The following is a 20,169-nucleotide window of genomic DNA, read 5'->3' as shown; positions in this document are numbered from 1 at the left end:
TGAGAGGGTGTGTTATTTTAAACCCTGTAACATTTAATTGCACATTAATTACAGAGACACTTGACAGTTTACAGTGTGTTTACAGGTTAGGTTTTCTATTTTCAGTAGTTTTGTATATACTTGGATTTTATATGCATTTATTTTACAAATGCAAATTTATTTACAAATTTTATTATACAAATGCAAATTTACTTTGATTTTATATGCATTTCTTTTACAAATTATACAAATACCAGTTCACTTACAGATTTTATATGCATTTTACAAATTACACAAATTAATTTTTTTTATTTTTTATTATTCTCACCTGATTACTTCTGGTTGTCTTAATTAGCATGTTTTATATCTATTTAATAGTGCACCATCAGGCTGCTTGTTAATTACTGCCAGTACACAGCTACTCTGGGAATTATGGAGGCTTGATTCAACACAGGTCTTCATTTTTACTTTTGTTTCTTCATTTAAGATACAAAAATACAATACCGTATCCTTATCTGCCCTGAAACAAGTCGATGCATTTTCCTTAAGTACAAAAACATACAATAGCAATAAATGTTATGTTGTGCATAGGAAATGGCATTGTAAATATGTAAAGATATTTTGTGGCTGTTGATAACCCCTCTTCATTTTATATAACTTATCAAACAGTTGATAAGCTTTTTGTTACACATTCTATTTGGATGTCTGGTAATTGAGAGTTGCCTACAGTTACAGGTGATTTAACTTAGCTCGGTCCTGCTGGAGGTTTATGACAAATGTAGGAAGGTATTTTTCTTTATAAACATTTTCCAAGACACTCCTGTCATCATATTGCTTGTACAAATGAATTAAATGAAACGCAACCTCATGGAAATGTTCAGGATAGGAATGCCGGCCATCTGCTGCAGTCTGTAGTCCATTGTCAGTTTTGTTTTTTAGTTTAGATTGGATTCAACTGTTGTTGTTCACTATTGAATTGACCTGATCTTTTGCCTGCGGTTTACCAACCGTTATATTTGATCAAAATGAAGCATGTATTGTCTTACTCTGTTTTTGTATGGTTTACATTAACAGTGGATGGACGTTTATATATTAAAACAGTTTCACGATTATTATGATTATTATTTTTGATTACATTGCATTATGTTAGGCACATTTATTTGCTTGCTGTTTTTAATAAACTTTACTGGTCACTGAGCCATGAAACATTGAAGTATTAAATTGTTTTTGCAAACCTTGTTTGTAAGCTTTGTTATGATAAGAGAAGCATATTGTTATCTTTATTTTTGGTGATGTCTAGGTAGGGTGGGGTCATATGGGTCAAATTTGAGGGCCCCTGTTTCCTGAATGGTTAATTATTTTGGTCAAACCACATTCTAACACTCATATCGGTTAACATGTATAGAAAAGTTGTTCAAATCTAAAATGGTGCAGTCAGAAAGTAATTTGTTTCTGACAGAATTACCCTAAAATGATATGACACTGCTGTCATTTTGCTGAGGGTGGGGTTCTCAGCTAGGGCATGGTAGGTTTGGGGCATTTTGACATTTAAGTGATTAGAGACCATTGTGAGTGCTCCCTTTATGACCGGAACGGTCACCTTGGTTACAATGGAACTGTAGAACTAATAGCTATATATAGCGCTGCTTCACTGAGCATTAGCCTGTGACTCTGCCACTGTCAGCTTGAATTCCTTCAGGTGCCACAGTTGGTCAAAGGCCGCACTGACAGGGAATGATGTGTTGTTTATCATCCTGTCCCATCTGCTCAGTGGTAACATCAACACCAGGCATGAGGGAATGGTCTCTCCCCCAGCTTCCCTCTCCCAGGCCCACATTAATGTATATGCTGCGCCACTGTGGCTATTTGATCGCATCCAGCATCCGAGTCCCTTCTGGAAGCCTTTGACTGCTCTGGTGGGCGTCTGCTGCCCCCTTCTGGCACTTCCCATAAACTTCTCTAAGAAAGCAGAGGGGCTGCTCATAGTATTGGGTGCCCCATATATATACATATATACGGTGCCCTCCATAATGTTTGGGACAAGACCCATCATTTATTTATGTACCTCTTTGCTTCACAATTTGAGATTGGTAATAAAAAAATGACGTGGTTAAAGTGGACATTGTCAGATTTTAGTAGATTTAATAATAGATTTAAAAGAGGTATCCTGAATCTCCATTGAGTTCAACAGGAAAATTTGTATGGAGGATGTTTTTTTCGTATCTACTGCATATCTGGCAGCAACATGGTAGTTTGGGGCTCAGTTGAATCTAGTCCCACGCCAAATTCCCATAGACACCCATTCAAATGCAAATAGTTTTAGTATGGCTTGTAGGACAACCTGAAAATAAGATATCCAGACTCTGATGATGTTGACGGGTCACAGGCAAAGGATATGCAACAAAATACTAAACAAGATGACTTTCATTTACCTAACATTGATGTGTCCCAAACATTATGGTGCCCTGAAATGAGGGGACTATGTATAAACACTGCTGTAATTTCTACGTAGTGAAACCAAAATGTATAAAAATGTATTAAAATCTGACGATGTGCAGGATTCATCAGTCCATTAAATGCATAATCTGTTCATCTGAAACTGGCCTTTTGAGGTGTTCTTTGTATTCCATTGGCTTTTCTGCCAAAAGCACACGTAGCCTGTCCTCAAGCTGCCATGCAGACCTGGTGTGACGCAATGCGATAGCGTCTATGAGTATTTTTAAAAGATGGTCTGTTCGTAAGAGGATTTATTAAGCCTGAAGGGGGATTGGCTTAGGCTGCTATGTGCTATGAGTCTGCAAGTTATAACCCACTTCCTCTCTGCTAAATCCCACTAGATGGAAGAGTTATTTAAAACCATTTATTCTGACCGCACATACAAATTTTTTTATTATGGCGCCCCGGTTATTGAATGAGAATGTTTCCAGATTTTTTTTTAATGTGGAAAATGCATTTGGCACGTTGTCATTCTCTTTTGGAGTGTTTGGCATTAGCCTGTAAAAAAATTTTTTGTTTGTTTTTTTTTTAGCAATTCTGCTTCAGAGGAGTCCAACCACTCGGCCTCTGAGTCCGGGAGCCAATCGGAGAGCGAGCAGGGCCGTGGGAGGGTGCGGCCCCACCACTCCGAGTCCAACAGCACCTCGGACTCAGAGAGCCGGTCAGAGTCAGGCAGCGAGTCAGCCGGCTCAAAGTCCCAGCATGCCTCAGTGGAGGTGAAGGATAAGCCAGTCAGGAAGAAGGATAAGCTGGCTGATGTAAAAAAGGTATCTGGTGCTCCTCGTCTAAATGCTGGCGTTTCTCAGTCAATGCTTAATCTCATTACTGATCACTATTGTGCGGTGATTTAACCTCCTTTCTGTACCAAGCAAGATGTGTATCCTGGCAGTCTCCAGTCCTGGCAGACTGCAGTATTTACAGGTTTTATTTTGTGGCTTCTTTTCCATCGACAGCCAATTTTGGCCTTGGACTGAGTGGAATTGAAAACAGTGGAATTTAAATTCGGTCCTAGGGGACCCGTATGTATGCTGGATTTTGTTCCAGCCACAATTGCAATCCCAGAATTTTAGCAAGCTGTTATGTTTTCTAAATTAGGCTTTTGCTATTTTGAGGGATTATTTACCCGCTTGAGCCATGTAATGTCAGAAATAGTTTTGTATGCCATGACGAATAATAGTTCTTTATTCACATTGTGTTATATTAAAAACAATTACATTAAGAATTTTTTTAACTGATCAAATTAAAGACTGCAGTGAATCAATGGGCTCCTAATTGCTTTGCAAATGCGAAACCTTTTTTGTATTAATTGTATACATTTTTCTAAATTCGGGGATTGCAGTTGTGGTTGAATTGAAAATCAGCTTGAAATGGACCCCCAGGACCGAGTTAAGAAACCACTGACGTACAAGGGCTGTGTTAGAAACCGCATACTATCTTGTACTTGCGTACTAATTCTGATTTAAGAATTAGTTTGTAGTGTGTTTCTACTGCATAGTATGTTCAATTTGAGTATGCAGAAAGTGTTCCAATGTATACTATATTCACAAAAAGTTCTGAGTATGCAATAGAGCTTGTCTCTATGGTCGAGACCTTATAATTCATCGCTGCTGTGTGTCCCATTATCTGAGCAACCAATCATATGGTACGATTCAGACCCAAAGAGTCAAAACATTAAAAATATTTGAATTACATTTAAAGACTTTTTTTTAGGAATTATTTGAAATACAGCATTTACAAATTCTGCATATTTAATCCATTAAATATCGGCCCATTTTCTTAACACAAGCTTGAGAATGACATACTCAGAATAAAATGGTTACTATTCTTCAACCTTTTTTGACTACAGGCATAATCCTGGTCTCTTCTGGGAGGTAACCCTTTGGGGTTTGTTTTCTTTTACTTTTAAATACCGGAAGTGTACGCTTTTTTTCTCACTGAAAATATTTTCTGTGTTTGAGTGAATACTGATTATTGTGGCTGTGCCTGGTGCACTTAGAAACACAATTGGAGCCACAGCCACAGCATTGGACAAATCCCTTGACAATATCACCAAAAATGAGCATTCTACATATTTGTTTCTTAGCTATATCTAGTCAGGTATACAAAAAATACATTTGGAGACTTCAAAAAGACACATGGAAAATAAATTATATTATGAGTCTTATGAGGTGTAAAATATTGTATTTTGTGTGATAGGCCAGTATTCTTTGCCGTTTGAGATTAGACAGTGCCAATCTGGAGGCTATGGTTCTCATACAACGTTGCAGTTCAAAAGAATTTGCACAGGGAACAAATGAGTGTTTATCCAAACTTGAGCTGATTTGACTGATTAGTTACCCAGTAACTCATTTGAGCATGCAAGATGCAGTAGAGTAATCTGATTGCTGATTTAGAATAGAACATTGTTTATTAACGGAAGCAATACTAATAAGCCGTTTACCATGTCCTCTGTAGATCGCAGATAGAATTTGCTGTCTTCATTTTTGCCCTTTCCCTTGTACATTGGTTAAAAGAATAAAAATAAAAAAACACTTCCGCTCCTTATCTTTTATTGAACACAGGGCCGAAATCACTGTCAACACATACCGAGAAATCGCACAGCTCCACGTTCTGTCATCAACAGGATATAGCCCAACACAACGGATTTTGAGTTTCGGCATTTCAATTCGTCAGTACAATCCCAAGCCTTTGCCGACAAATGTTGAGTTCTTGCTAGGGTATATTTTTGATTCATTTTTGCTCAAATAAAAAAAGTGTCCCCACCGCAAGTTACCAGGGAGGGAGCATAGTTAACCAGTAATGTTACTGGTGTATTTCTGTCAAAAAAAATTCTCCGAATGGAACGCAGCTTTGTTGTGTAGTTTAGTTGTCAATCCATATTGTAGGTTAGCTACTGTGCTACTGTGTATACATTTGATGATAATTTCACTGAAAACAAGGTATTTCAAGAAAAGTGTTTTAATGGTAATCAATTAACAAAAGCCCCAGCATGCGGGATCAAGCATGTAGCATGCCCTACAAGTGCTTTTTTTGTACTTTTAGCATTATATTTTAAATTATCTATCCTGATAATTCATTGCATAATAATTTGGCATTGAAAAGAATGAAAAAAGTCCCGGAGCTATAGAATGCTCACATTTACCTCATGGTGGTAGTGGTTTAACCCTTAACCACTATGGATTATCGGTAATCTTGCTACAAATGACTGCTCCTCCTGTTACAGGCCAAAATGCCCCCTACTGTACTAACCTCACAATTATTATTTCTCGGCCGGCGGCGTTCTTGCTGCCGAGGCAGAACATCAATTGAAATACAAAACCACTATAAAGGTACGTGAATGAAACTGACTTGAGACTCAGGCAGTGGTGCTTCAGTGAATAGAAAGGTCCTTTATATGGATCCTCTACAGCACACTTATGGTAAGCTCAGGCGATTAGGCTGCCATGGAGACGCTGACGTCACGAGGGCCCCTGCTCACCCCTCCTGTCATTTACAGATGTGGGAGGAGCACCCGGATGTTTACGGCGTCAGACGGTCGAACCGCAGCCGTCAGGAGCCGGCTCGGCTGAATATCGGAGCAGAGGTAAGGGCCAGACGATAAAGTGCACCGAGGTCTACTCTCATTAACGTCCACGTCACCCTCAATTCATTTTTGCCTACGTTTGAATGAGATGAGAACTGAGAGCTGGTTTCAGTGATCATGGGAACCTGAACTGAAACCTACAAAACACGTTCTCCTGTGGTCCTGTTAAGGGGGGTTATGGAGGATTTTCTTCTTTGATCATGTGACTTATGGCCGGATGTTGAATATTAGCATAGCACCACATGGATGTTGAGAGTGCATTTCCGTTTAATAATAATAATAATAATAATATTATTTTAATTTAATTTAATTTAAACTTGATACCATCATAGACATTAAAATTGAAAAGAAAACTTTAAAATTACCTCTTCATGATGGTCCAGTGGTGAACAAAGATACACAACGAGAAGAAATAAAAGACAAAGTGACTACATAGTAGAGAGATACAATTTTGTGTGTATGATTCGATTAAAGGGGTACTCGACGCTAAATCACTTTTTTTGTTGCAAAGCCGAGTGTCTCTGTTTTATAGATTAGTCTTACAGTCAAATTAAGCCTTGTCACTCACATTTTGTGCTGTCACGCTAGCTTTTGAGCCACACCCCATTCCGCGACGTGGCGGCAGGTAAAAAACCTACTTCCACGTAAGCAAGTCAATGCCCCAACTCCACCTCTCTTGTTGATTGATGGGTAGAGCTGTTCAAACCTACTTCCCTGTCGGATTCAAATAGCTCTGGGGAAGGGGAAAGGCAGGACTTTTTCTGCAATAGATACACAAAGCTAGACTGTGTAAAGCTTCAAAAAATAAAAGCAACAAAGAATTGATGTGTTTGTGATTATGCATGCTTATGTTAGAGGCTACAGCAGACTGAAACCCGCTGGTGCTGTCTTAACTGTGGCTAATGTAATGTAATCAGTTGTAGTGTTACCCAGAGCCACATTTCCTTGTTGCATTATAACTGACACGTCTCCAGACGGCTGTGCTTGCCCCTCCCCTCTACTGAAACCGCCGTGGTCTTCCAATTCGCGTCTTTGTAAATTGTGAAGTGGGCAGAGACTGGGCAAAAGCTGGTGTTTCATTACGCTTTAATACATAAAAGTGGATACTTCTGTTTTGTGTGCATGCATTTATGTTGGTAGGTTTAGGATTTATCTAGGGGTAGTTTAGGTTAAATGGATAAAGTAGTTTTGTATGGGTATATTTCAGGTTACATTGATTGGTTTCATTTGTATGGGTATATTTTACTTGTACAGGTTAAGGTTTGTGTGGGTGTGTTTCAGATTTGGTTTTGTACAGATTTTAGCACAAAGCAGATTTTAGTTTAAATGTATGTTTAAGTATGCATATCTACAACAGGCTTTTCCTGGAGAAGCAATTTACTTTTTTGTTGTTGTCTTTATTTAAAAAGAAAACCCTTGTACACCACCATGTGGCCAAGGTCTGAAATACAGGAGATGCAGGTTTTGCCACCTAGTCGTTAGCACAAGATATGGTGTAAAAAAATATTTAATAAAATAAAAAAATGTACCCTGGTGTAAATTAATACATTGATAATTTGATTGCATTTTCCATGCTATTTTCCACACATGCATATATACATTTTGCTATGACAAACATCATGCATGCCTTCATAAAACAGATTTTTTTAGTAGTGGATTTATGTTTACGGCATTGCGTTTGCCTTTGCTGTGTGTGCTGACGTGCGTGTGTGGATTTTCAGGGCAGCAGCGATTCGGAAAGCGAAAGTCCCAAGCGGAAAGGACTCCGGCAGAAGAAGAGAGAGTGAGTATCGGGCTCAGGAAAGCCGGGACGGCCGTTGGAGTCTGATCGGTTGAGTCACATATTTGCATTTGGTTTGCATATTATTTTTGCACATTTTCATCATACTGTCAGCTTGCCAAAACGTATGTGTTGGTGCCAATGTAAGCAACATGCTAAATGACTGCATTCCCTCATTAATCTGACATCGAAGGAATGCAGGGCCTTCTGCTGAAGGCTCACAGGCTCACAGTCTCTGAAGGGACAAAAAATAAATGGTCAGAAATGAAAGCTATTATCAGTGCATGTATGTGTGTACGATAGTGTATATATTGGATGTTTTTTTATTTATTATTTATTATATTGTTTTGACTTGTCTTGCTTTATAACTGTGTTTATTCATTTTGAGAAATGGGTGAAGAATGTCCCTTAATGTGTAGATTTAATCTAATTCCCTGCCAGAGTCTTCAGCCTGTGTGCACTGTGTTCATTTTCCGGGCATGGTGTTTCACAGCAAGCCTTTGTTTATTTAATTGCATGCTCTACCTTTCTTTTAAACATGTGTTTCATCTGCCAGTGTCTTCCTTTTTCATACTAGTTAGAATGACACTGTGCGCATGTTCGGGGCTCATCTGAGCCAAGTTCACCGGACGCTGGTTCTGAGCAACCAAAACCTGGTGTATGCGGTCTCTGTAGGTCTGAAGCTCATTGGGTGCAGATTCCGTTAGCCAAATGCAGATTTACGCAGGTTCTGTTGATCAGAAGCCTATTGATGAAATAGATCCTCAATAGATCTATAGATCCTCAGCAGATTTAAATCGGATCCCATAGATCTGAAGCACATTGATTGTCCCGCACCTGGAGAACCTGCTGCACTTTCAGTCATGTGCCAGGAGTCCGTACAGGTCAACACCATGTGCCTTCTGCATGCACCACCGGTAAACTGAAGGTCTGAGGAAGTGGTTAGGCTTGTGAAAGCTGGACAGGTGGTGTGTATGGATGGAGGTGATGGAAGTGTAGAGAGAGCTGGAGCTTCCTGGTCTGGGGATGCTGGGAATCCCGAAAGGTGAACCTGTGGTATTTCTGTGTTGAAAGAAATACCTGGAAAGATGATGGCTCAAATGACGACGAAGAGGAGGAGGATGATGATGATGATGATGAGGAGGATGTGACCAGCAGTTCAGACAGTGATCAGGAAGAGAATAAAGTTAGATCCAGACGTCTCCCAGCCCGAAGGTAAGGGGTGTAGCGAAGCCTGGTCTTCAGACAGCTCCTCCAAGTGATTCTGCTCGAGTTTTAACTTGAAGTTATTGGTCATTGCCAAAATGATCTTAAAAGGGCACAAGTATTCTGTATTAGAAGTAGAAAATGTATCTAGTAAGAAATAGACATGCATAGGTGTGATGTCATTTTGATTTGAAATTAACCATTTCATTCTATGAAAATACATTTTAGATAAACTGAGTTTATTTTTATTTTTTTATGAACACCATTTTTTTTTAAGTAAGACCTTTAAAGCTGTCTCAAGGTCCAGAGAAGTGGTACTAGATCGCTACACATCGGAATCAGGGAAAGACCTGCACAAGGACGCATGCGGCGCTCTTTAGCGCGTTGTAGATTTCAATTGACTATTTTTTGTGGCGATATGTTCTCTAGACCGCAGACCAAAACAGCAGCAGCTAAAAAGCAGCAACCACAGAAGACCAAGAAGGTGAAAAAGCAGGAGTCATCTGATGATGAGGAGGAAGAGGATGACGATGAGGACGATGAGGATGAAGACACGCCGAAGAGGCAGACTCGGCGGAGAGCGGCTACGAAAGTCAGGTGAGCGCAGGGTAAGGGGTTAATCTCACCTGTCTCCTCCATGTCCGCTGGGAAGGGAGGAGTTGGTAGATTCTCACCCATGGTCGATGTTTTTACCTTTAACCCCATAAGTCGCAGAGTGGGTTTATTTGCGTACATTTTTTTATCAATGTCATTACAGGATATACCAATTTGAAGTATAACTCACAGTTCTATCTCTATAGACAATTGAATTCCAATTACTTTTGGTTTTAGTGAATGCAATTACATTTCCAAGGTGTATGGTCTGTTTTTGTGCCATCTGAATCGGGCAGTCCATTTTAACTGTTTATAAAGCATACAACCGTACAAGAAATACATTTTCACCTTATGTTGTGTTACACCTTTGTCACGTGCCGTGTAACTTCCCTGGGAGGGAGATGCGGCACTTCAGGGATTTTGACCATCGTTTGCCACATGGAGAGATAGAGCCCCACACCAATACAAAATGCATTTTGCTTCTTCCCCCTCCTGGGTTCGGGGCAAAAATACTGAACTAACACAATCAATTCAAATAAAAAATGCAAAAAGAACGACGGCTTTTCAGATCACTGCTCAGAGCTGGCCTCTTTTCAACCAGCCAGCTCTGCCACTTTTCAACAGCATCTTCCTTACTTCTGGCACAAGGTTAAACCAATTACTGGCAGTGATGTCATGCCTGTAAACATCACTGTCAAACATCTGTGCTTTTTAGTGGAAATTACTTTATCAATTTAAATTACTGAGGTGATGCAAATGCGATAATTGTTTGAGAAGGGGCTTGACAAGGAGGCTGTCACAATCTCTTGCTGGCAGAGGACTGAAGTACAAGGGGAGACAAAATAGTGGCTTTATTCATACGGTGCCTCAGAGTATAAATGCTGATCTAGGATATGTTATGAGCCGTCAGGTAATGGACATAACTGCTGGTCTGGTTAATGCACCTACCTGTCTGTTTGACCCCTGACCTCTCCTCCCCCAGCTACAAGGAAGATCAGAATGATTTTGAGACGGACTCTGATGACCTCATCGAGATGGTGGGTGAGGGGGCGGAGGAGCAGCAGGATGATGACAGTGAGATGATAGAGAAAGTCATGGACACCAGAACTGGGAAGAAAGGAGGTGAGGACCCGGTGCATGCTCCACGCCACCACATTTAGTCACAGTTTATTATCTTATACTGTATGTACACATTGAGGGGAGTTTTACACTTTGGTTCTTATCCAGCTTGATATCAAATCAACCCTCAGGGCTCTATATTCATAGTCTGTCTGCACAGTCTATAGGGCATAGTCTGTATGCACAGTCTATAGGGCATAGTCTGTATGCAGTCTATAGGGCATAGTCCATAGGGCATAGTCTGTCTGCACAGTGTATAGGGCATAGTCTGTCTGCACTGTCTATAGCGCATAGTCTATGTGCACAGTCTATAGGGCATAGCAAATGTAAATACATCTCGTCTGCCCTCTGGTTGAGGCTAGCTCTCTCCTGTAATATAAAAGACTCCTATTGTTTCTCTCTCGCAGGTACGGGGAAATCATTTTGTTGTTTTGAATGTTGAGAACGTGTGTAAATGATTTGAGCATTGTGGCTTTCTCCTCCTGCAGCCAACGGGGCGGCGACCACACAGTACGCTGTGGAGGCTGGTGGGGACCCAGGGGCCGGGTTTGACCCAGAGAAGGACGAGGGAGAAACCCAGTACCTGATCAAGTGGAAGGGCTGGTCCTACATCCACAACACCTGGGAGAGCATGGACTCTCTCACTCTGCAGAAGGTCAAGGGCCTGAAGAAGCTGGAGAACTTCAAGAAGAAGAATGATGAGCTCAATCTGTGGTGAGAGGGGGGCTTGGGGAGTAGGGTTTTACCCGGGTCAGTACTGGGATACGTCACCTAACTTTGCCTGGGTCAGTACCAGGATTGATGCCTTAATTTGCTGGGTCAGTACTAGCTCAGAGTCAGTAATGAGGCTGAAGGTGTCTGTGTCTGTCTCCCTCAGGATGTCAAAAGCTTCCCCTGAGGATCTGGAGTACTACAACTGTCAGCAGGAACTGACCTCAGACCTCAATAAACAGTTCCAGATTGTAGAGAGAGTCATAGGTAAGTGGCAGAAGGTACTGGTTGCTTCTATCTTCATCTTTTATTTGTATGCTGGAGCATGCTCTTCTTTATTGAAGAAGGGTAAATTGGAACTGAAAATATTAGTAATTATATTAATTTCTTTTTGTTTTCCTTTGAGCTTAAACTGATGAATATTCCTTCAATAGGAGCCAAGCTTGAATGATGCATTCTCTTAACATGACTGATGTGAAGTGCAATGTGTGATTTTTTAAAATGTATGTATTTATTTCTTTATTTTTCTCTCCCCAAAACAGCCACAAAGACAGGGAAGACACAGGGACCATCTGATTTCCCCTGTGAGTGTTCCCTCTGACTGTCACCTGACCTCTCACAACCACAAACTTAACCACTCTGCTGCTACAAATACCATGTGGTAGGACTGTTACAAGGAAGAAAACAGTCATGACTATCCTATTTCAACCATTTATTAGAGGTTATAAAAATGAGCTAACACCTGTACTCTTCACATAAAGAACTTGAGAATTTGAACCTTGTGAATGAATTTGAAAGTTAGATGGTTAGTTTGTTTATTATGTATACTTTGTAGAATGAGAGCATGCACTCTGAACATAATTAGGCTTTGGCTATACAGTAGAACCTCAAAGAACTGAACACATGAAGGTTGTTAAGAACTGAATATTTGGAACTTTGAAAATGTATTTGTACAATGTAACGCTGGCAATATTATGTGATTCATTGCTGTCACATTGTGCAATAAGATCCATAAGATACGGGTGTGAGCGGGAATGGGATTAAAAAAAGTAGTCCAGTACAGGGCTCTATTAAGGGTCTTGTTCAAGGGCCCAACAGCTGCATGGATCTTATTGTTGCTACACTGGGGCTTGACCCACAAAACCTTCTTGGTCATTTACAGACTTCCCTTAGCATATTTAGCATATACAATATATGGTCAAAAGCATGGTTAAGAACAATTTGTAACTTGTTTCCCTGTTTTTTTACCTCTTGAAAGCACACAGTCATAAGACGACGCCTTCTTCCAACGAGCCGGAGTACCTGTGCAAGTGGATGGGCCTGCCCTACGCAGAGTGTAGCTGGGAGGATGGAGCTCTCATCGGCAAGAAGTTCCAGCACTGTATCGACAACTTCAGCCACCGCAATAATAGCAAAACCATCCCTTCCAAAGACTGCAAAGTGAGTCAGATCAGGACCTGGCCTGGAATTCCCCTTAAAATTCTCTCTCTCAGGCTTGTCACTTGTTTTTTAATGCAGTAAATTCGTATTATTGGGTACGAAACTTTAAATCCTAACTGATAGCTAGTGCAGTTTGTACATTCTTGCTCAGGAACTGAGCATTTATACATGATAAGACACGTACACCATGAGTTATGCGGTTGTGAAATAGAATGAGTGAAAAGACGCTGTCTTGCTTTCAGGTTTTGAAGCAGAGGCCGAGGTTTGTCACCCTGAAGAAGCAGCCATCTTACATTGGAGGGGAGAATCTGGAGCTGCGAGATTATCAGCTGGCTGGCCTGAACTGGCTCGCTCACTCCTGGTGCAGGTACCAGCCAGAGTGTTGTAGGCTCTTTCTACCACTTTCCTGACCCCTGATCTTGCCTTGACAATGTCCTTGACTTCCAATTTCCATTCTTCTTTAGTAGCTAGCTAGCCGAGGCCACGACCAAAAAGTTAAATAATTAAAAGAGCCAGATTTCACAGGTAGTCACACGGACCAGAAAACCTTATCAGTCCAAGCTGATACGTCCAAGCTGAGTGGGTGAATGATTTTATTTTCATTTTCATATCAATGATATGCCTTGGAAGAAATGACAAAAAAATGATGTGTTTTGAGAAAGGATACGAGCCTGAAGCTACAACATTGCTAAGGACACAACTTTGCTGAGAACCCACAATCCATCACCATGCTTCTGGAAAACACTTTGTTACGGGTAAGTTGAAAGACTGATCATCATGAACTGTGTTTAGCTGTTGGTAACTGAAGTTCAGATTAATTTTGTTAGACTGCAATTCATAGAACATAAGCTGATGCTAGTTTGCTAGCTAATGGTATCCAGCTAGCCACCTGTTGCATAGTAGCTAGGGAGCAAATTTTAGTTAATTAGTTAACTCTATTCATATGTGTTTGGCATCCCACTACTCAGAAAATGTAAGCATTGAAGTTTTATTGGGACCATGTTTTTGTTGCTCAAAAATACATTGTTGTTGCTATCAATGCTCTAAAGTGGCACCTGTCATAACCTGTGGTTGTCATTTCAGGAAAGCCAAATCCAGATCCGGAACACACACATTTCATCCCTTCTGCTTGCAGTCCAGATAGTCTTCAAAAAAAGACAGAAGAGGTTACTTGATGTTACAGACCAAGGCGGTTCTGTTGATGTGCTGCAGAGTAAGGAATGTCCACCTGCAGGTCCATTCCATGCTCAGGAGGAAGAAGGTTGCTTTAAATGCTCTGATGTCTTAAAGAAGGATTTGGAAGATTTACAGATTACTGTCTGTGTGATATTTTACAGGATCATTGTTTCTTAAATCTTCAGTCAGAGAGGGACATCTTCAAAGACATTTTGCAAAACATTTTCATCAGCTGAGTCTCTCACACTTGTCACTGATGGAGAAGAGGAATGGGAAATCAATTTCATATTACGCTGGATTGCCAGGTTTTGCAGGTTTCTTCTGGATCTTTAAATTGTGAGAATGTATTTCTGAAAGAAGAAATATTATTTCTTACGCAAACTTTGACATGGACTGAGTGATATGGACCGAGACTACCATTTTCCTGCATGTTCTTGCCTCAAAAACATTACCAAACAAACCATAACAGTACTTGCACAATGTCTCTTCTTTCTCACGCACTGGACATCGAAAGAGGTGCTGCAAAGAAATATGCTACAGAAGTCCAAGGGGAAATTTCAGAAGTGTGTTGTTATCATTGAATGCACAGAATTCTTGAATGCAAAGAAGGCCATTCAACCTCAGTAATGCCCCCTCTAAAGAATAAGAACCAATGTCCGGGACATGTAGTGGACCCGACAATTGTGCTGAGAATTCACGTTGAATGTGCCATTGAAAGGTTAAAGACTATTTTGACAAATGTTCTTCCACAATCTCTAGCGCCTTTATCTAGTGACATATTTAGCATTTGTTGTTCAAAGGTCCCTTTGAGATGAAGATCAGAAACAGGGCAATTACATGATTCCGGTAAACATTACAGCACCTAAAATCGTTGTTTGACCTCAGCTTAAGAATGAGGAGCTGTTGTTTTGCAACAAACTCTACTCTCGGCCAGTATTTGGATGAATTATTTGCATCTTAATACTTTTTTTTTTTTTATGGTAATCATATATGTACATACACAGAACTGTAATGACTTGGATTGTTATTCAAATAAATAAAAGATTTAATGAATTAACTGAATAATTGAATAATTTCAGAGCGTCAGTTGATTGACATTCTGTCACCACAACCAACACTTGACTTAATTGTAGCTTGTGTCTCAATTTCTGCAGAAGCTGGGAGGATCTACACCTTAGATAGTACTACCATAGACCTAAAGCCTTTTTGTCTTTTGTGACTGCATATCAGAGGAGCATGCCTTTCCACTTGCATGATTGGACACATTAATTATTCTTGCTCACTTTCCTGCACTGTGATGACCTACGAGGATCACAGAGCCACACAACTGTAGTGATGCCATTTTAATTTGCTCATTCTCATTTGTGCACTGAACGGCCTTGCCAAACTTTGGTATCTTGGACTTTGGCGAAAAATGTGCATGAGATCATTGCAATGGATGTATTACATGGGATGTTATACATTTAAACATTTCACATTAGCAAACTCTATACATTGTTATTCTAAAGACAAACTGTAATACAAAAAAGTCCATGATGGAGGTCCCTCTCGACTTCATCACACTTAGCTACCTGTAGGTTACCTGAAAAACTGCCATTTATTGTTAAAGAGAAGGATCGTATAGTACTTGTGTTACAATTAAAAGGCCGCGATTTCATCTTAACTGAGGCGCTTAACTGAGGCATCTTAACTGTTTTACTGCAATGTTGTGCAAATCGCCCTCCTATGCATGTACTTGAAGTGTAAGGCCAACTCGGCATAGCCGTTTGCCATTGCTTCATGCCTGTTATTGTTAATATAATGCAATTCCTATCTAATATAATGATACCTACCAGTTAGCTAGTTTGGATTGCATGTTAGCTAGCTAGCTTGCTTTTTCTGCTCCAACATGACCCTGCCACCAGAACATCCATTGTGCCACACATGCACTTCTGTCTAGAAATCAGTTGCTCTAATATTATGCTATATGCAATAAAATCTTGGAAATATGTGATATGTGATCTAGTGGTAGCTAGAAATTAGCTCAGAGAAAGAATTAGCTCAGAGAAAAGCTGTTCCTTAAAGGGCCCTTAGCCACTGCCAGCTCCAAATTAGTTTTCCTTTTACATAACCGGGGATACCCAGAGGCAGAGTTTTCATGAGTTAATGCTCCTGTCCAATATAAATCATATTTTGTTTTCGTGAGATGCATCGCCCTCTCTGTAATAAATGTAATGCCATGAGACCGAGCCTGAAAGCCTGAATGGTATGCGTTTTCTATAGTCAGTTGTGTGATTTCCTGTAGACCTGTAGTTTGTGTTAAGTGCTTCCTGTGCTTTTCCTGTAACTGGTCATGAAGGTTTCCTGTAATTCCCCTATAGCTGGCCCTGATGGCTGCTCTGATGCGGGTGTTCTCTGGCCTTGCAGGTGTAACAGCGTCATCCTGGCTGACGAGATGGGCCTGGGGAAGACCATCCAGACCATCTCCTTTCTGTCCTACCTGTTTCACCAGCACCAGCTTTATGGGCCCTTCCTGCTGGTGGTGCCCCTGTCCACTCTCACCTCCTGGCAGAGGGAGTTCGACATCTGGGCCCCCGACATGAATGTAGTGGTGTACCTGGGCGACGTCTTGAGCAGGAAGACGGTACGGCCTCGACCCGCATTCAGTTTGCATTTATACTTTTTATACTTGACATTTGTAAAGAATCTATGCTATGTTGTCTGTTGCATTTGCTCTTTGTGACATTGAAACATTGAAAAAAGATGATATTTGAAAAGCAATGGGTGTTTTTTATATATATGTTGACCAGATCCGTGACTATGAGTGGGTAAACCAGCAATCAAAGAGGATACGATTCAATGCACTTTTGACCACCTATGAAATTCTGCTAAAAGACAAGGTATGTGGAAGAACAGCAATGGTTTGAATAAATAGAGGTTTAATCCTGATGTCACTGAACTTGCACTCAACTGACATGCCCCCCCAACAACCCCCTCTCTTCCCTGCAGGGCGTTTTAGGTAGTATAAACTGGGCCTTCCTTGGTGTGGATGAGGCTCATCGACTGAAGAATGATGACTCCCTGTTGTATAAAACCCTGATGGATTTCAGGTCCAACCACAGGCTTCTGATCACTGGGACCCCCCTGCAGAACTCCCTCAAGGAACTCTGGTCACTGCTACACTTCCTAATGCCTGACAAGTAAGGGACTACAATTCCCACAGTGCACCCTTGATCAAAGTAAATATTCACTTTTTCAAGTGGTGAAATGTTTTGGCAGTGTGTAATTTGAGGAAAATCCAGATTTCTGCTTTCATACAGATTTAGGTAATTTACATGGCAAATGACAAAGTAATGAAGCACTGAAACCCTCCTGGTCTTTACATTCTTCAGGTTTGACTCGTGGGAGGATTTTGAGGACAAACATGGTAAGGGCACGGACAATGGCTACCAGAGCCTGCACAAGGTGCTGGAACCCTTCCTGCTGCGGAGGGTGAAGAAGGATGTAGAGAAGTCTCTACCAGCCAAGGTGGAGCAGATCCTCCGTGTGGACATGACTGCACAGCAGAAGCAGTTTTACAAGTACGGGAGCCACATATACCTTCATATACACCTCCATATCCATAATATCCACAATATCCACAATATCCACATACACCTCCATATCCACCTCCATATCCACCTCCATATCCATAATATCCACAATATCCACATACACCTCTATATCCATGATATCCACATACACCTCCATGGCCACATACACCTCCATATCCATAATATCCACATACATCTCCGTATCCACATACATCTCCGTATCCACCTCCATATCCATAATATCCACATACATCTCCGTATCCACCTCCATATCCATAATATCCACATACACCTTCATATCCATAATATCCACATACACCTCCATAATCCAAGAGGTTACTGAAAGCCCCTCTCTCCTGCAGATTTATCTAAATTTAAATGATAATCAAGACAGTTTACTGAAAGCCCCTCTCCTGCAGGTGGATCCTCACTCGAAACTACAGAGCTCTGTCTAAGGGTACGCGTGGGAGCTCTTCGGGATTTCTCAACATCGTCATGGAGCTGAAGAAGTGCTGTAACCATGGTCACCTCATCAAACAGCCTGAGGATGTGGACAGCACAACACAGCTGGAGCACCTACAGGTGGGCTGGGCATGGCATAATACATGTCCTTGTATTTCCCTGTGCAGGACTTTGACTGTCCATGCCTGTAGCATGTGTGTGGCTGTGTACATGACAGAGAATGACCTTGTCTGTAGCTTGTGTGTGTGGCTGTGTACATGACAGTGAGTGACCTTGTGTGTAGCATGTGTATGTGGCTGTGTACATGACAGTGAGTGACCTTGTGTGTAGCATGTGTGTGTGTGGCTGTGTACATGACAGTGAGTGACCTTGTGTGTAGCATGTGTGTGTGTGGCTGTGTATGTGGCAGTGAATGCCCTTGTCTGTAGCCTGTGTGTGGCTGTGTACATGACAGTGAATGCCCTTGTCTGTAGCCTGTGTGTGGCTGTGTACATGACAGTGAATCACCTTGTGTGTAGTGTCTGTGTGGCTGTGTACATGGCAGTGAGTGACCGTGTGTGTGACTGTGGCCCTCTCACCTCCAGAACATCGTGCGGGGCAGTGGAAAGCTGGTTCTCATGGATAAGCTGCTAACCAGACTACGGGAGAGGGGCAACCGTGTGCTCATCTTCTCTCAGATGGTCCGAATGCTGGACATTCTCGCGGAGTACCTGGCCTTCAAACGCTACCCCTTCCAGGTAGAGAGCGTCTGCTTTTACCTACACCTACTGGTGGCTCATGGTTCTCTAGAGAGGGTTGTCCCTTTACCAATTTGTTAACATTCAAGAAGTGGTGTACCTGGTACACAAAGTACAAATTTGCCAAGTACACTTTTTAGCAATAGAAATATCAACACATCAAGTGAGCTCTGAACACCTGGAGGTTGCTGGTTTAAATCTCAGGCCTGGGGCACCGCAGCTGTAGCTTAGAGCTAAATGCCAACCCAGTGGCTCCAGTGAAGTATCCAGATGTAGAAATGGATGACATGCTTTTAGGAAAATGAATAAAATAATATAATCCTGGCTCTTCATGAGGGAGGGCGTGGAGACCGGTTAAAAAACAGGGCTGGGGTTGTTGACTCCTAGTGTGTGAGGGATCACGTGTCAGCGGTGTGGGATGCATGCTTGGGGGTCTGTGATAGGGGCCAAGGTTATTTTTATTCTCAGGTTATTTTTAATGGGAACTGGTAAGGCTGGATCACCAGGTTTGAGCGCATGGCATCAGGCTGACTTTATTGCGGTAATAATACGGTGACTTGCTGACTGTCTGACATTATGTAGGAGTTTTTAGCACGCTACGTAGCACTTTGTAGTTTAGCGGTTTTCTATTGCTGTCTGGGGGAGCCCTGTGTGGAGCCCTGCTTCCAGTGTGGAACCGAGTCCAATCTGCTTCTCCCCCCTTCTACAGCGCCTGGACGGGTCAATTAAAGGAGAGATTAGAAAACAGGCACTCGACCACTTTAATGCCGAAGGCTCTGAGGTATGGAGAGATGGTTTCTTTTTGCTTTTTTGTACTAACAAAAAACACACATTGTTTATGATCATCCATCTCGATGTTTAGATCTGTTAAATGATATGTCTGTAGTGCATGCCATTTTCTGAAAGTATGCCAATCTTAGAATGCTGAAATATATACGACCGGCTCCATGCTTCAGATGCATATTTCAAAATTTGTGACAAAAAAGCACACCAAGTAGAAATTGCATGCGCTCAGAAAATGCACAACACAACCGTGTCCGTCTGACATTTAGTCCTACAACAAGTAGGCTTCAGAGACATGGAGTTGGAGACGGCAGAGTCTGGAACTATTTTCAGCCACATGTTCATGTATCACGCATGGCATTCTGCCCTGTATGAGTATAGTATAGCAATAGTGCTGAAGTTCGGGCAAATGTTTTGCTTAGCTTTGCCCTTACAGGCTCCATATTTCAATTCTGCAGCATGCATTGTCAGTTGAAATTTACATTTTGCATTATAATTGAGCAGAATTGTTTATTGCTTATGAATCTCTCT

General features: G+C 41.3%; 1 protein-coding gene across 3 annotated transcripts in view; it reads left to right on the top strand.

Moving 5' to 3' along the window:
* The window catches only part of chd2 (chromodomain helicase DNA binding protein 2), a 38,851-nt gene that overhangs the window by 4,673 nt on the left and 14,009 nt on the right, over positions 1-20,169 (top strand). Inside the window, exons 3-20 of one of the 3 annotated variants that reach the window (XM_061244247.1) lie at positions 3,008-3,242; positions 5,972-6,058; positions 7,780-7,841; positions 8,913-9,053; positions 9,474-9,641; positions 10,621-10,760; positions 11,246-11,471; positions 11,635-11,735; positions 12,011-12,052; positions 12,727-12,908; positions 13,151-13,275; positions 16,491-16,707; positions 16,874-16,963; positions 17,073-17,263; positions 17,456-17,644; positions 18,076-18,238; positions 18,703-18,855; positions 19,565-19,636. In XM_061244247.1, coding sequence (XP_061100231.1) covers positions 3,008-3,242; positions 5,972-6,058; positions 7,780-7,841; positions 8,913-9,053; positions 9,474-9,641; positions 10,621-10,760; positions 11,246-11,471; positions 11,635-11,735; positions 12,011-12,052; positions 12,727-12,908; positions 13,151-13,275; positions 16,491-16,707; positions 16,874-16,963; positions 17,073-17,263; positions 17,456-17,644; positions 18,076-18,238; positions 18,703-18,855; positions 19,565-19,636 — 2,584 coding nt within the window. Of the gene's footprint in view, positions 1-3,007; positions 3,243-5,971; positions 6,059-7,779; positions 7,842-8,912; positions 9,054-9,473; positions 9,642-10,620; positions 10,761-11,245; positions 11,472-11,634; positions 11,736-12,010; positions 12,053-12,726; positions 12,909-13,150; positions 13,276-13,538; positions 13,664-13,991; positions 15,142-16,490; positions 16,708-16,873; positions 16,964-17,072; positions 17,264-17,455; positions 17,645-18,075; positions 18,239-18,702; positions 18,856-19,564; positions 19,637-20,169 lie in introns of those variants that run through there. The other 2 variants (XR_009708895.1, XM_061244248.1) reach the window with 2 other exon arrangements.

The sequence above is a fragment of the Conger conger genome, chromosome 6 (genome assembly GCF_963514075.1).
Source record: "Conger conger chromosome 6, fConCon1.1, whole genome shotgun sequence".
Classification (NCBI taxonomy): Eukaryota; Metazoa; Chordata; class Actinopteri; order Anguilliformes; family Congridae; genus Conger; species Conger conger.
The sequence above is the reverse complement of the archived record's forward strand: the minus strand, read 5'-3'. Positions and strand labels throughout refer to the sequence as shown.